At 39.6% G+C, this 16,629-nt stretch overlaps 1 protein-coding gene across 1 annotated transcript in view; it reads left to right on the top strand.

The window, feature by feature from the left end:
- The window catches only part of CRYL1 (crystallin lambda 1), a 51,836-nt gene that overhangs the window by 6,502 nt on the left and 28,705 nt on the right, over positions 1-16,629 (top strand). Inside the window, exons 3-4 of the mRNA XM_063394658.1 lie at positions 3,468-3,594; positions 15,531-15,692. Coding sequence (XP_063250728.1) covers positions 3,468-3,594; positions 15,531-15,692 — 289 coding nt within the window. The remainder of the gene's footprint in view (positions 1-3,467; positions 3,595-15,530; positions 15,693-16,629) is intronic.

The following is a 16,629-nucleotide window of genomic DNA, read 5'->3' as shown; positions in this document are numbered from 1 at the left end:
GCTATTGTTCCAGACATAATTATTCTGCTGATAAAGATGGATTAATTACTAGGCTTACTGGCTTAGTCTTCCAGTCTGTCTTATGTCTTGCTTTGTCATATTGGTACTGTATATTTCAAGGGCAAAATGCAGCTTGGCTTAGGTCTTCTTGGATAGTTTTATAGATCTCCTTTGAGGGGAGAATTTCTAGCTAGATGATTCTTTTCAGAACACAGTTTGATATTGAGTGCCTGATGCTGGCACATCAAGCTTGTGCTAAACGGTAGTATTGATGCTACCATTTGATTTTATTTCTGTCTACTCACCACACCCAAAAGTGCAATTAACTAGCTTGGCAAAACTGCTTCACTTGCAGAACTAACTAGAGAACATATCGATAAGCTTTGGAAGGGGACACATTCCACCTTTACAAAGGTTCCGTCTGACTGTTCTGTCTGACTGAGTTGAAATCACCTCCAAAAGGAAATGTTACCTTTTCACCTCATTCCTGCTTGGTAGCCAGTCCCCTGGGCAGTTGGAACACAGGATTTCAGTAAGGGTGATTTGTGTAATTACTGAAGTTGTGTTTTGAGAACAGTGATGGTGCTCACATTTGCCTGGTATGCAGAATAACAGGTTGTCCAAGGAGTCAGTGAAATCTCCTTTCCTGAAAGCTTTCAGGCTTGGCTACACAAAACCTACTCGGTCTGTTCTGTCTCAGGCTAAATATATGGGACCAGTGATGTTCTGGGTTGTTGGTTTGCTTTTGCCATGCCAACTACCCTCTCATTTATCAGACAGCACTAGATGGTAGTGCTTTGACTGGTGAATAGTTCTGGTCTCTGGGCAACAGCAGCTGACTGAAGTTGTGAAGAACAGGGCTGGTGCTTTCTTCTCTTCCTTCCCTTGTTGGTGTGGGCAATATGGTTGTGATTAAGCAGTCTTAAGTCTATTACGTATTTGCTGGTCCCAACAGTGTGTGCTGAATACAACTGCCCAGTAGTGGCAGTGGATAAAGGTGAGGCCAGTGCGGTGTCAACAAGATGAGTTAAGTGTTAGCATTGCTTTCAGTGTCCTTCTGTAAAGACTTTTGGAGTAGGATTTGTAACCAGAAGCATTCCAGGCGTTTTATGTGATTGGGGATGTTCCCATAGATTGGATGCCTTATCCTGAAGCAAATACTAGCCCAGTTCTCAGAAAAGTGCTGGGGTGGGCAGACAGGTACAACAGTAAAACTCTGGAGGTAGATGAAGCATAAGCTCAAAAAGGAAGTAGTATTTTCTTATGGGTGTGAATTCTTCAAAGACCTTACAGTTATTGAGTGAAGCTCTCTGAGCTGCACACACAATGCAGCTGCAGAGTGAAGCTACGGACATGGCTGCAACGATCGCAGTCTAGGGTCATCTCAGGGATGATCCCCTAAAAATTTAGGCTCTCTTCGTTGAAAAGTCATCCAGTAGAGGTCAGTGGTGCGCTGCTGTATGTTCAAACCTTTGTGTCTTCATGTGTGGTATGTATCAGGGAACACTTGTTTCCCACAGTTCTGTAGCAATCTAATACCCCACGGAACTATAAAGATGATTTAGTGTTTGAAAGACTAAAACTTATTTGTGGAACAAAACAACCAGAATGGCAATATGTGCAAAAAATGAAAATTTCCCAGGAAGGAAAGCCGAAATTGAAGTAATGCATGTTTCCTACTCCATGCTTTAACTGGCTTAAATGCATGGCTAATATGAAGATTGGTTATGTTAAAAAGAATGCTTTTTGTTATGGAGTAAAAAAAGTCAATCCAGCCTCAAATTCCAAAGGTGAAGATGATAGTTTTGGAGGTTAACTAAGAAATGGTATTCGGAGTGCACAGTGTGTTTGTTGTTAGTGATTTATGACCGGAGAGCAGAAATGCAGGATGGTTATCACAGGCAGAGAAGGAAAGATATGAAACAGGAGATGGGTGCTGCAAGCTTCTGTAAGAACTTGGGGAAGAAAAATAGAAGCTCGATCTCTTAGTCTATGACTCTAGCTTTTTTGAATCCTTCAATTACCAGTCATGTACTGTAATTTTGGAGAACTTGGGAGGGTGAGTCAAATGTCGTATTGCAATGAACAAGAACTTCAACCTCTTCTTCAAAGAAGGAAGTAATTCTGATATTATCTCTTCAAATGTAACTTTTGTTTTGTTTTCTCTGTGTCTTTAGTTTGGTTTGGGTTTTTTTTAAGCATGTGAGCAAAAGTATGCTGGATTTGGGCAAGAGCACCTGGGAAATGAACTTCTAATGAATGCATAGTAAAGATGTTCTGAATTATTCATCTTGCCTCACAAGGTGTGAGGGAGCCAGAAGTTTGGATTCTCTAGCTTAGGGCTCCTGTTTCTTTCCAGATGAAGCTCTGGCACCTTTAGTGCTAGAAACCTTAAGTGTTGGATGAAGTTTCTGCCCAGCATGCTGTATATTCCCTGTGACCTTGGGAAAGGGAGCTGAAGATCCCTGTTTCCTGTTCCTTGCCATAAATTGCTTAAGAAGTAGATGTCTGTGCTTTTCAGCCATCCATTTCCTGTATACTTAATTAAGTTGGTACTCTTAATCCTTGTTAAGAATAATGGATTTTTTTTATTACTGCTATTCATTAGGCTAGTTTTCTTGTGTCTTCATGAGGATGAGCAGCTTTTGTTGAATAAAAACCAAAGGCTCAGAGGAGTTCTCCTTGATGAAACTGATGAAAATGGAACCAATTTAACCATGATACAGACTACATCAAAGAGCTTTAGGTTGATTGTGATCAGACAGTTTAATCCCACCCGATTTTTGTGGCCATTTTTCCTCTAAGTGGCTTATAATGGTTTTGAAAATTGGCTTGCTTGTTCTGGATGTTTGAGGGCTTCGAACTGTAGGGACCTTTTCTGAAGAAGTGGCATGTCAAGTCCCAGCCACGGTGTTACTAAATAGTTACTAAACTTGAGCATTCACTTCAAGTTTAGTAACTGTTTGAATTTTTCAACACTTGTTCTCTAGTCACTAAAAAAACCCAAAATGTAGGAAGAACTCTTGCCTGTATTGAATGTATTTATTTGTTTCTACACTGGTAAAGAGGTGTTCCTGCAATGAGGCTTTGTAGCAAAAGAGCTGTTTGTAAAACTAGATGAAGTATATTAAAGAGACCTTACTTCCCATTAAATATGAGCAAATAAAGCTCTCTTGCTGATTATTGAACAAATTTAACTGCACCAGTTTAAACAAATTTGAAGTGGTGACAATCTTGCATCTAGGTGTAAAACTTGGAGCTGTCTGTGCTTGAAGAGAAGAAAAACCTTTGATAAGATGGGGAGGAAGGAGAAATGACTGAAATTCACCTCCATATTTTTGAATATAGATGTGTACAGTGGCACAACAAATAGTATAGTGCATAGTTTGTTAATAAGTTTTTTCAAAAAAATGACGGTGGCTTAACAATGATCAAGTGTTTAAATGAGTCTATGTTGTTTCTGTCAGCAAGCAAATGAAAGAGATGGAGAAGTCGGGAGTCCTGAAAGGAGCTTTGAGTGCGGAACAGCAGCTGGCTCTCATTAGCGTTTGTACAGACCTGAAGACAGCAGTAGAGGGTGCTACTTTCATTCAGGTAAGCAAAGATTTGGCAACTCCTAGCAAGCGTTCAGAAAGATGATTAAAAGCTGTGCTACACAATCGGTGGGCACTGGAGAGTTCAACATCCTGACCCCATAAGAATATAGTCATGCTTGTTAAAGTTCTTCCTAGTCTGGTATCCTGACGTGGGAGATCATGCCTCTGCAGAATTTCCTACACTTGACTCCTGGCAAGTTTATTCTGAGTTACGGGGGAGAGGCTGGCAGCTGAGCTGAGAGGGAGCTGCTGACCTCCATGTGTAATAATGACTGTACCTGTTAGAAAGACGAATGTGAAGTGAAGGTTGCAGGAGATTTTTCGGGGACAGATTATCTCTTATGGAGCACCACATGTTCTAGAGCTGGATCTAGAATGTGGTTTATTCCTCTCCAGGTACCTAATGAAGGCAGGGAGTATAACATATGGGGTGACTGTTCTATCAGGGAGGGAGTGCTGTAGCCAAACACAGCTATCCCACAGTGTTAGGGTATTAAAACCAGGGTTGATACATACGTTTGAAATCTGTGCTGTTAAGTAAAATTGGAATGGAGAACAAGCTGAACTACTAGACCTGATAGTTTGTGGCTGCTTAATTATTAATATGCACACTGGATTGGACATAGTGCAGAGAGTAGGCTAATCTGGGACTATTTCTGGGATAAAGTATGAATAAGTTTTCATTAGGATTGCCATCTTCTACCACATATGGCTCCCCAGTATTATTCCAGTGTTGTACCATTAGCTGTCTCTACATGTATTTGTGCTGCACTCGAGTTTACAACTTACACTGTTTCAGGCTGCAAATTCCCAGCCTGATCAGCTGCAACACAACCCTAAGAACAAATTGAACTGAAAGAGCACAGACTTCCCAATAACAATTCCACAGAAAGAGCACCTTTTATTCCTCCCAATTTGGTGAAGTGAGGAGGAGAGAATGGGAGGCAGGGTGAAGCCTCACACAGAAGTCAAGGTATGAATGTATTCTATAGATTTTTACAGTGGTACACTGTTCTGTGTTCACTCTTTTCTTTATAGCATGACACTATATATTGTCACCCCCAGTATCTTACTCTTCCATCACTAATGAGCTTGAAACTTGTTAGTTAATAGTATTGTGTTCATGCATTTATTGCCTGATACTACTGAGTTTAATTTGCAAATCTATTGTCTAATAACTCAGTCTTGTAAAGTCCTTCTGCAAATGTTTGTGGCTTTATAATGATGGCCAGCTTAATTTCATGAGCTAACTTTCAGGTCATTTATGAATGGATGTAACAAAGGGCGCAGCTATGTGTGAAACAGCATTGGCCAGCCTATTCCAGTGAATAAGAAGTGACTGTTCTTCAAGAAGGCTGTTCTTGTGACAGCCTTCACAAGCCTTCTGCTTGTGAAGGCTGCCTTCTTCTTTCCAGTATTCTCATAGTTCTAATTTTCTTTTGCTGTTTCAAGCATTTCTTATTACCTGGTATATCCATATAGTGTCCTTACTTTCTCCGTGTGCTACCTGTAAGGATCTGATTGATCCTCCTTAGTGCCAACTTTGTATCTCTTTAGCATTCTGACTTCTATTTTACCATCTTCTTTTGGAGTTTAACATAGCTGTGATGGAGTTCTTGGGTCTTGTTGCTCTGGCAGGGATGTTAAATTTTGGTATGCTGTTAGTCCCACGAGAGAGAGTCTTTGGCAAAATCTTAAGATTTTTGAGCAAGGTCTTTTATACCACATCAGATTAAATCAAGGGCTGCATCCTTCCACACACTATCAGTTCATTTACAAAACAGACATTCAGCAAATATTGCAAAATCAAAGTAATTTTTTGTTAGAAGGAACTGGTGGAAGTCATCTGGCCCAACCCATGGCAGTACCAACTTGCATCAACTTGTGCAGAATTTGTGCAGTTGAGTTTTGGATAAACACTTCTGGTCTCTTTGAGTAACTTGTTACAATATTTGATTACTGTCATTGTGCAACTTTTCCCTAATATCTAATTGGAAGGCTCCTCTTGTAACTTCAGTCTCTTGCCTCCTGTCCTATGAGCCTGCACCTCAGAGAACCTGTGTGACCCTTTCAGGCAGCTGGAGACAGCAGTGTTGTGTTGGTAGTCTCCAAACAGCAACAGCGTGCTCCAGCTTTCTGAGCCTGTTTCATGTTCCCTTAGCCCTCTTGATGTCTCTAAACATGTAGTTGTTTAGTATATAAATAAAAATAAACAAAATAGCTGCAGTACGCCCATGGATAACAAGTCATATATGTGACACATGGTTGGCACTATTTATATCAGCTCTTCAAACTATAGCATTAAAGTTTAGTTTGATTTAAACTGTTAACAAATGCCCAGTGGAAGTGGGCAGGCAATTTATTTGAAATAGACTTTAATTTTCTCTTGAAGGAGGGTGGTGGAATAGAATGAAACAATCTAGGCTTACAGCCTTGTTCCAGCAGTGAGCAGACTACTTTATGACTGAACCATATTAAATTTAAGAAATGCTGCCTAGTTCAGCTATGAAAGTGGAAGGACAAAATGTACTAATTGTAACTTATGAGCACAAGTGTTCTGACTTCCAGTTACTTAAGAAATAAAATATTGGTTGCATTAATCTTAGTCAGCTATAGAGGACTCAGTTTTCATGTTTAATGATATAACCTACTGATTAGCTTATTTCAAGATTTTCATGAGACCTGCATTTCTTTACCCTAGATTTCAGTTGGTTAAATCTTAACTTCTTTTCAAATTTGGCCTTTGTAGAATAAGTCCACTTAAAGCTTCAAAAAAACCTCTTGATATTTGCCCTCCATGAGTAAATTTTTCAGACAATTGCCTTCTATGTAGTTTTCATAGGACATAACTTAAAACAGATGGGATAAAGTAGTAAAAAATGGAACTTCTAAGTTATATCCATGAAGATACAAAAGGGAAAAAGATGCAAGTGATGATTAGGACTAAGGAGAAAATTTGTAACAGTAATGCCTTGAACCTTTTAAAAGGTTATATATTCTCTCTCCTGAGCCTTTTCATGAAGTAACTTGTCTTCATTAGTGTGCTTTACATCAACTTCAGAAGGAAATCAGTCTGTGTTTTGCTCTCACTCTGAGTATTCACACAAGTTCACTTCTCAGAACTTCCCTATGCTACTTGAAATAAGTGCATAACTATAGCATGTAGGTGAATGTACACTGCAAGTTTTTATATCACTAAAAGCTTTAATTTTGAAATAACTTTTCCATTAGCTGAAAGCTCCATGGAGATAAATTAATGGATTTGTTTGTAGTATAATGCTCCTGGCATGAGACTATCATGGGTGACTTAAATGTTTTTACTTTTGTTCTCTTAGCTTTCCTGCATAAATGTGTGATTACTTTTGTCTTCTGTCTTTTTGTGACTATTGGGTATTGAACATGTTAGTACTCCTTTGAATATTAAAACCAGATTTTAGTGGATATGTGTCTAGTTCATAAATAATATAAATTGGACAGAAGTCAGTGCAGCACTTGTATGATCTCTTACCACAACACTAGTGAAACAAACCCAAAGGTTTTAAATTGAACAATTTACTAACTGAACAATAAAGTTTACTAGCTGTCAGAGGAAGATAAGATGTCTAACTATTGCTAAGATCTTCCTCTTGACACCTGGGTTGCTGTGCATTTTGGTGAGTTGTGAGGGCTGGCTGGGCTGGTTGAAGATGGACGCAGAAGGTGACTGCGAGGTGATCTCTGGACCCATCTGTTGTGCTGTAGCATTGAACATAGCAGACTGGGCAAGGGTGTAAGCTTTTAACTTACACCTTGTGTTCTTGAAGTATTTATCCTTTTTACTTTTAAAAGAACTCTTCCTAAAAGCCTTAGAGGAGTATCTTCATTTCCTGCCCACCCATTTAAAAAGAGTGGGTGTTCCGCCTCCTCTCCTCCTCCCCGCATTACACCTGCACAGGCTGTTAAGCTGGTGATAACAACACTAAAAGATTTTCAGCCTGATATCTTTCAGATCTTGCTGGCTTTTTCATCTTTTCCAGTAAGACATATTTTTAAAAAAACAGTGTTAACAGCTTTCAAAAATCCTGGTGGTGCCTTCAGGGTGCAAAACCAGCGTTGACTTTGGAGCTTTGACAATAGGTGTCTTGTGTCTCTGGTTGTAAAAACGAGTTTTTGACTGTTAACCAGTTTCTACTTGAAGTTTTTGTTTGATTTTGCCGATGGCTTTCAAGAATCCTTTTACTTCTGGGGATGAGGGAATGTCTGTAGACAGTGGGTGAAGATATCTTCAGATGCCCTGGGCTCCTAGGCTGAAAGACCATACTGTTTCGAAGGCTCTGTTAGTCACAGACCTCTGTGAAAACAAAACTGCTGGCAGGCAGAGTGTGCAAGCATTGCAGTAACATGGCTTCTTCTGAACTAAGCCCTGGATGGACAAACATGGGTCTGTTTGTTCTCAGCTGGGCAAATATAACCTTGGGCCTGGTTTTACCCACCGAGCTTAAACACTGGCCTGAGGCACCCAAAGTTGTGTTTTGGCTTTTGAGGGAACAGGTTTTAGACATGGGACCTGACTTGCTGTCTTTGTAGAAGTTTTGAGAAAATTCTTTCTAATTTTAAAGATTGAATGATCAGATCTTAAAGACTTGCTGTAAAAGACTTGCTTCATTTTATGAAGTCAGTGTCTGAGCTGAACTGAAAGATGATGTTTAGGTAAACAGTTTGCCCATGTCACTGCAGTGGTGCTGCTGCTGAATGAATGGACTTATATCCTTCCAAATTTTCCAACATTTATTTCCCATCTATTCTGTGCATATAGCAGCTGGTGTCATCTACCATTACAGTCTTGAATATGGTTTTGGTCCCTGTTCCAGGAGGTTGTAATTGCCAAAACTGTCATTCTGCCTGACAACTAATCTTGCTCTTCAGGTTGTCTTCCATTGCTCCCTGGTCCCTGTTCTGGGTGGTATTGTGTTTCCATTGCATTTCCTAGATCACTTTCCCTATTTTTCAGGGTGGATGAGATCAGGGTAGAGGAAAACAGGGAAAATCTAGTACTTTGAGAGAAGATGTAGGGAGGAGGATGTCAGTCAACTAGTGTGAAATCTTATTGCCCTTTCCTGGGGGAACAAAAAGGATCTTCATCTTTAGCAGCCTGATTGACTTGTGTGTCTTTTGAAAGTTTTGTAGGACACGTGAACATCATGGAAAATCATGGATCTTTTCATGCCATGATACTTACAGAAGAAGCAAAGTTGTCTTCATTTGCTGTATTTGTTTTAAACAAAAAAAAACAGCCAAAAAGCCTCTCACAGAACCCCTCAAACCCTCCCAAATTTGCAAGTCTTATTTTAGAAAATGTAGTTCTGAAAACTAGTACCTCTGCAGATCCTGATTTTTTTCTACTAAAGGTTGAAAGGACACTTGTAATTCAGTCATTTATTCTGAACAGTATAAAATGGCAGTAACTTGGTATTTTTATTGGTCAGATTCTTTAACAGAGTATGTTTATGAAATGTAGGAAAGTACAAAATGTTTCCATCCAAGTGCTGGATTTCACCTCACTGTTGTTTACTTGCACAGTGTCTTGCAGTCAACAGTCTTTCTTGTCACTCAATAGGTAGTGATTTATAAAGAATCAGATTTCACACTTCTATGAGCTCATATGTTCAAGACAAATAAGAAGTTATCACTCTAGATCTAAAGTGATTTATAACCCTAAATTATTTTTAAAATTAGATTAGTCTGAAAGCGCTGATGCTTTACCTGATCTTTTACGACCGTTTTTACAATAAGCTTCTTCATCTAGTGATGAGACCAAAAGCAGGCAGGATCAGTCATACCTAGACAACTGTCTGTCAAAAATGTGTTAACCTGTTCTTAAAATTCTCTTGTGGTGTGATTCTTTCTCCTCCCACGTTTAGCATTTTGCTCCAGTGCATACATAAACCATAGAAAGTCTATAACTGAAGCCCTGGGATGTGAAACCCACATGCCTGTACATTATTCATATATTTATAATTGTGTTACATGGTGATAATGTGGCCCTCCCATTCCTAACAAATGGCCAATCTGCTTTTCAGTTGAAGGAGCTGCTGCCCTTATTATGCCTTTTTACCCTTGGCTTACAGGATAGTAGTAGTTAGTAGGGTAGTTCAGGTTCAAAATAGAAGTCTTGGTTGCCAAGGCTGTGTGGCTTGTTTTGGACTAACTAGAGTGGGTTTACACCTAAGGGGGTTTTTGTAGCAAATGATATTTTTGTTCATTATTTGGTTTTTGTTCCTGAGCTTGAAACTGTCTGTGAGGAAGTTGTGTACCCACTTAGTGGACTGAGTATTTGCTGTGGGAAAGGGGCAGACAACCTGATCAGCTCCTGTTGCCCTGTGTGTATCCCACTGGGTTGGGTTTCTGTCTCACATCCAAGTGTTTCAGGGTTTTTGTGATGATTTGTTTTGGGGTATTTTTTCCCTCCTTCTACCTCATTTTAGTTGATCAAAATCCTGACACTGCACTGAAAGGTGTGTAACAGCCTGGGGTCTCCTTCCACAACAGCTGTGTGTGTATCTCATCCCAAAGCCATGCAAAAGTGTGTGTGCCTCATACCCAGCTGCTGGCCCTGCCTTTATCTTCAGGGAGGACTAAGGACACTTTACAAAAAGAGACTAAAACTATTTTTGACAGGAGCATGATGGAAAAGTCAAAAATACTTGAAGTCAAGTATTTCCATTTGAAATATGTAATGATTTTGAATTCTGTGAAATTATCAAACCTATTCAATGTATGAAAAAAATAGATATTTGAGCTGAGTTCTATTGGTTAACAATAAAATCAAAAGCAAAATTGATATTCTGACTTAATAATTTGTTCTGATATTAATACTACAGTTTTATGTCTCTGCTTATTTCACCAGCTGAACTCCCAGCCTCTGCAGTTAAAATGTCTTGTTTTTTCATTGCAGGTGGTGTAGTTCCCCTGGTTCATGTGTGGGACTCTTGCTTACTGACTAGAGTGCACTTTAGTATCTGACATGGAATACAATAGAAAAAAGCTCAAGTTTCCTTAAACACAAACCTAAACCCTGCAGGAACAGAACAAATCAGGATGTCAATGCAAAAGCCTAAATAAAAATTAGAATAATTAGGACTGAAATACTAATGATGATAGTAATGAGCATTTTAACACACTTTTGCTTAAAATGTGATTTGATGTGGATTCAATAAAATGGAGACTGAAACACAGCAGTCTATATGCAAAATGGAGCAAATAGATGGAATTTTGCTTTGGTAACTTCAGTAACCTCAACTTTGCCATTGATGTTCGGGGAAGCAGAAGTGTTTGTCAAATGGCAGGGTTTAATTTGCAGAGCTTATTTTAGCATATGTACTTTTTTCAAAGTGGCTTTTACAAGAATCTTTTATTATGTTATTTAGATATGGTAAAATTCTATTGAATCATTGTATTTGACTGTACAGTTGCTATCTATAGATAGTGATTTGAAATCTCTATTTCATTTCATTAAATTTGCAGGTCTCCTTTTCAGGCATTTTTAATGTCTGTCTTAAACAGCATTCAGGTTATGTGTGTAAAAATCAACAGGCTAAAGCTTTTTGTAGGTTTATATTATTCAGGCTTTGTTTTAGAAATAAAACATTCTCAAGTGACTTGTTAGATTGAATGTAAAACAATTATGCCTGTCTTTTCTGTGAAGTTCTTTTTCTAGTGGATTATAACCATAGAAGATAATGGAAGTATTTGTAGAAATGTATTAGGCACCAAGCTTTCAGAAAAGCTCCTTTTCTGACATGCATATCTCTTTGTCTCTTAATCCTGTGAAGTTCTTTATAGTCCCACAAAAAGCTGGACATAAAGTGGTTCCTGTTGCAGGAGTGCTGACAGTCTGGGTCCAGCTTGTGGGATAGTTCAGTGCTTTGAAAGCTGCTGCTTTGGCCTCATTCTGTGAGAGGAGAGCATTGCTGTCACTTGACTCTGGGAACTGTTCTAAAGGGGTGCCTTAAAAATGTCAGCTGAATCACAGCACTGACAAGCTGAGGCGCCTTAAAATGATTTGTTTTATATGTGTGTAAACAGAGCAGGGGCTGGTGGCACGTTTGGAGATCCTCACTTAACTGCAGAAGGTGAGGAGCATTCTTGTTGCAGTCAAAGTGGTCATGGCTTCTAAACAATTTACCTGCTGCTTAAAACCTTATTGAATTTACTGGGAAAGGGGAAGTTGCAGAACTCTAGAAAAGAATTTTCAACCTTAGTTATGGCTGGGCTAGGGCACAGGATGCCCTTGCTGTAGCAGATGCAGCATGGCAGTGAAGTGCAGCTCTTGGGGGTTAGGTGGTACCAGACAAAGGTGAATAGCTGTAGGAGGGAAATAGCTGTGGGAGGGGAATTGGGTGTTTCTTGCTCTCTCTTGGTTTGATTGAGGAGTCAGTTGAGAACTTACAGATCAAGATTAGCAGGATCACCAGTATGGGAGACTTTGTGGTAGATGTCTGACTGCTATGGACCACTTGATCAGGAAGAAAAGGCCTTCTTCAGAAGCCTCACATTCACAGGCCCATGTCTTCATGCTGTGGCTTCAACCACATCAATATCTGCTGGAGGGAGAGCACAGGAGAGCACAAAGAATTCAGAAGGATTGTGGAATGCATTCATGGTAACTTTGACACAGGTGGTTGAGGACTAGAACAGATGACATGTTGTGCTGGACCTCACAAACAATGAGGAGATGTGAAGGTCAGGGGAAAGTCTTGGCTATGGTAACCATGAGATGGTGAAGTTGAGGATCCTGAGAAGAGAAGCAAGACAAAAACAGGGATTACAGCCCTGGACTTCAGGAGGCACAACTTCAGCCTCTTGGGCCAAAATCTACTTCAAAGAATCCGATGGTACAGGATACACTCCTGCAATGAATATGGGTCTAGGAAGCTCAAGACAGAAGTATCTTCACTTGGAGGAGTGTATATATTATCATAAACCTTCATATTAAGATTGCCAGAGAAGAAACACTTTATGTTTTGAATTTGCAGCAGACAGCCTCTAGTCAGGAGGTAGGAAGTTATTGTTGTGTAGCTGTATCTTTCAGATTTCTTTATTCATCAGTTCCTAATGTTGGTGACTACCATCAGACTCCATACTTGTTACTGGGAAGGCTTGATGCTGCTCCCTGTGACAGCATCTCCAGATGATTTTACAGAAAGTGGCTTGCTTGCTGCTGAGTGGTTGCTAATCTTTGACCTTCTGCACGCTAGTTTAAATATCTGGCTTACATCTTATACTGCTTGTGTAGGACGTTTACTTATTTTAGGACTGTACCACTGTGTTGCAGGGCTTTTCTTCAGGCCATATTTTGTTTCTTTTGCCTCCCAGTACTAGTAAATTGCTCAGCAGCAATTCTCATTGATAGTATAAGGAAAAGGTATTTTGCAAGATAATGTTTTGGGGAGTGTTTTTCTGGAATTTACAGAGGAGTTGCTACCTTGGCATAATTGAGAATGGATGGAAAGAACCTGGGGTGATGCCAGCATTTAAAAATCCAAAAATGAAGTTGTGCATTTAGATGATCATGGATGCATGTGGGGGCAAGATTGTGGATGGCATGGTGAGAAAGCCCTATACAAAAACACAGAGACACTGGATTTAAACAGATAAAACTCACCGGCTTTCCATGTACTGGTATTTCAGGGGTTGTGTCATGTGAGTGCAGCTTCTTAATTAGGGGCAACTAGACCTCAACCACCATGTGGTGTATCAGTTTGCTAGAGAGGGAGTCTAGCATGTGTTTATCTTTGTGTAGTTCTGTAAGAGTTCCTAAACTGGTTCAAGTAGCTGCTGTGTGTTCTCTGAACATGTGTTTGAATAGTGTAATTCCTATTACATCTAAGCCTTTAATTCAATACAGCACCTCCAGGAGAGAGGTTTTAAAAATTAACAGCTGTCATGTTCTGATCAGGCTCTTAAGAGATGTCTAATAAAGTTTACATTGGAAGCCAGATTTGTAGCAACCTTGTTCAGGTGACCAGGCCTTGGAATAAAGGTTTACTGTTCGCTGCAAATGAGAAGTATGATCTTCCCTAAGAAAAGGGCACAGAAATATACAGTGTCACTTAAAATGCATAGTGGTGCATGCTAACCTTTTTGCACTGATTCTTTGAGAGAAACTGTGGTAGCTTTAAACCCGTATCTTATCTGCTCTCTGTTTGATCGTCTCTTTCTCATGGTAAACAGAATAGCTTCAGACCTCTCCAGGCTCCATAACTGACAGCAAGTGAGGTTCCTGTTTAATGGATTGTTTAGAGCTTAACTTTCCCCCTGTTCTTCAGGGAATTGGTGTCTCTGAGAAAATAATTGCATGCCTGAGAACAGAAACTTTATTGCAGTGGTCCAACAACCTGAATACAATTGTGATACTATACAAGAAACTCCAAGCAAATGGCCCATTCAGAAACCTTACGTAACCATGGCCGGTTTGAGTTTCCAGCAGATTTGAGTTTGCCTTTTTGATTATCATCTGATGTGAGAGCAGGCTTAGAGTTTCAAGTTCACAAACCTATTCAGAGCAGCTCTTTTATTAGCTTGAACAGTATCTGCAGAGTTCTTGTCGTCTTTGGCTTCACTAAAAGAAACTATTTAAACTTAACCAACGAGCAGGGATTCTGGAACTATGAGCAGAGTATCATTTTGTTTTGATAAGAACGTCTAATACTTTGGACTCTATCTTGAGTTCTTAAATGACCCTGTTTATCTCTTCTGCATCATGGAACCTTTAGTACTCTTCCATGCAACTTATTTTTAAAGACTTCAAATTACTTTTAACACATTTTTTGGTTTAAAAACACTGGCCCTGGGCATTCTTGCCACAGAGTCTGTCTGCAGCAGCAGATGTTAAATGTAAATTTTGGATTATGTCAAATATGCAGCCTTTCCCCCTAACCTTGATGTGTGTAATTCAGCATAACAGAAAGAACAGAATGAAGTACTGACAGGTGAGAGAAGGTTGGAGTTGGAAAAGAGCAGATATTTTCTGTGTGTTTTAAGGGTAAGGCTGAGGTTTTGCAACTTTGGGATCGTGTTTGGATATTTTAAACTCTTCCAAAAACACTCAAAACCAGGCTGGCCTTCTTCCTCCATTTTCTTCTTGGAGGATGAAGACTTTTCTGTTGCTTGCGGGATTCACTGTAGTTATTATCCCATGTGCTTCTCCTCCCAGACTAGTGGATCTTTGCATGCTCTCCTTCAGGCATCTCCTGGAGAGAACTGTGGAAATCTGGTGACTGTAGGTTGTGGCTCTTGGCTCATAAATTTGAAATTTCACTCAGTAATGTAGAGCTGAATGTTCTCAGTAGCTTTGGGAGAAGTTCTGATTGCATTCATTCTGCTTCAGATGGCCTTCAGAAGTCTTTCTCAGTGACTCTCACACTTAAAATGCTTAAGTATCTTCATCAATATCAGCTCTAGGAATTGTTTAAGCACAAGTTGCAGAGCTATACCTTGGAATATCCTGCCGTAGTTCTGGAGATTGTAAGTTTGTCTTCTTTTCAGATACACCTGGTAATTTCCATCTGGTCTGAGAGAGAATATGACTTCTATCTTATGAGATTCTCTTAAAAAAAAAAGTGGAGGTCTTATTCCTCTGTATTTTGTTATCTCCCTGTGAGAGTTAAAGTCTGTATTTTAGACAAAGCAGAGTATTTTCTTTTGCGGTAAATGTCTTGTAGGATGTAGTGGTCCATCTTTTGCTGTACACAAACTCTTGGGCTTTCCATTTCTTTAACTGTGGGAAGATATTTTGTGTTAATGGCTCACTGGTATATCCAGGCTGATTAAAATAGATGGTTTGTGCTGAATTCCTAGGTGTCAATCTAGGATGGGATCAGTGAAGTCTGAGATGTATGGATAGATACTATTGAACTACATGACTTCTAATACTGTTTCTTGGTTTTATTACAGGAGTGTACTCCAGAGAACCTGGAACTGAAAAAGAAGATTTTTGATCAGTTGGATCTTATTGTGGGTGACAATGTTATCTTGAGCAGCTCAACCTCTTGTCTCTTACCCAGCAAATTGTTCACTGGCCTTAAACATGTTAAGCAGTGCATCGTATCACATCCTGTAAGTATGATGGCACGTTTCCTTTATGTGTAAACTGCATCCCAAACTTCTTCCTGCAGACTGAAAGACTCAGAAGGGTATTTGGGGCTCTTGTGTGCCATTTTAGTGTGCAGGGCCAACTTTTCAAAAAAGCTGTAGTTTGGTTATTCTGTGAACAGCAGCACTAATTTACAAAACTGAGAGATGTAGCATGTTGCATACTGTTGGCTCAAGGATATGTTCTGTGTGAGCTGTTGTGGTCATATTGTTGTGTGTTTCTCAAACTACTGGCTCTCAAAATACAGGAATTCTATGTTTTGGGTACAAACTCACAGCATTGCTACTTTCTTCTTGTGTCATTGTTAGTCATGTCTAGTATCCTCTTTTAGCTTCTGTTGGGTAACAGTAAGAATCCAAAAGCAGAGGTGCATGTGCTTAACAGGCTATATTGATAAAAGATGGGAAATTTAGACTCCATTTTCTTAAACTTGTGATGCAGAAGCAGTATTCCTTAATTCCTGAAAGAGGAACTAAGGAATTATGAAATGGAACAATTGGACTTGGAGCTGAACTTGCATGCTTCAGGACCAACTAGGACTGGGCAGTGATGTAAAAATGGAATGAATAGAGGTTGCAGAACCTCAAAAATGGTCAAAGGCACTTGTGATCTTCTGTAGAGGTCTGTTTGGAACTGCTGGACAGCAGTTTATCACATCTCTCCTCAGCATGGAAAAGCATTTTATCTTGATCATCACTGGGACTCTTACTGCTTCTGTTTTCTGCTATTCAAGAAGCTAATAAATTTATTAACCCAATGTTAGTCTGGTGGTCAGCTGGTCAGTTAAGAGGACTGTTGTCATGAAGAAAGGTCCTGCCCTGGTTTCTGCAGTTTGGTAACTACATGATATTTCTCCAGGGCATCCCTCAGATGCCCTCAATTCCCTGGGCATGATCAAGA

This window comes from Prinia subflava, chromosome 3, assembly GCF_021018805.1.
Source record: "Prinia subflava isolate CZ2003 ecotype Zambia chromosome 3, Cam_Psub_1.2, whole genome shotgun sequence".
Taxonomy (NCBI): domain Eukaryota; kingdom Metazoa; phylum Chordata; class Aves; order Passeriformes; family Cisticolidae; genus Prinia; species Prinia subflava.
This window is presented reverse-complemented; position numbering and strand designations above follow the sequence as displayed.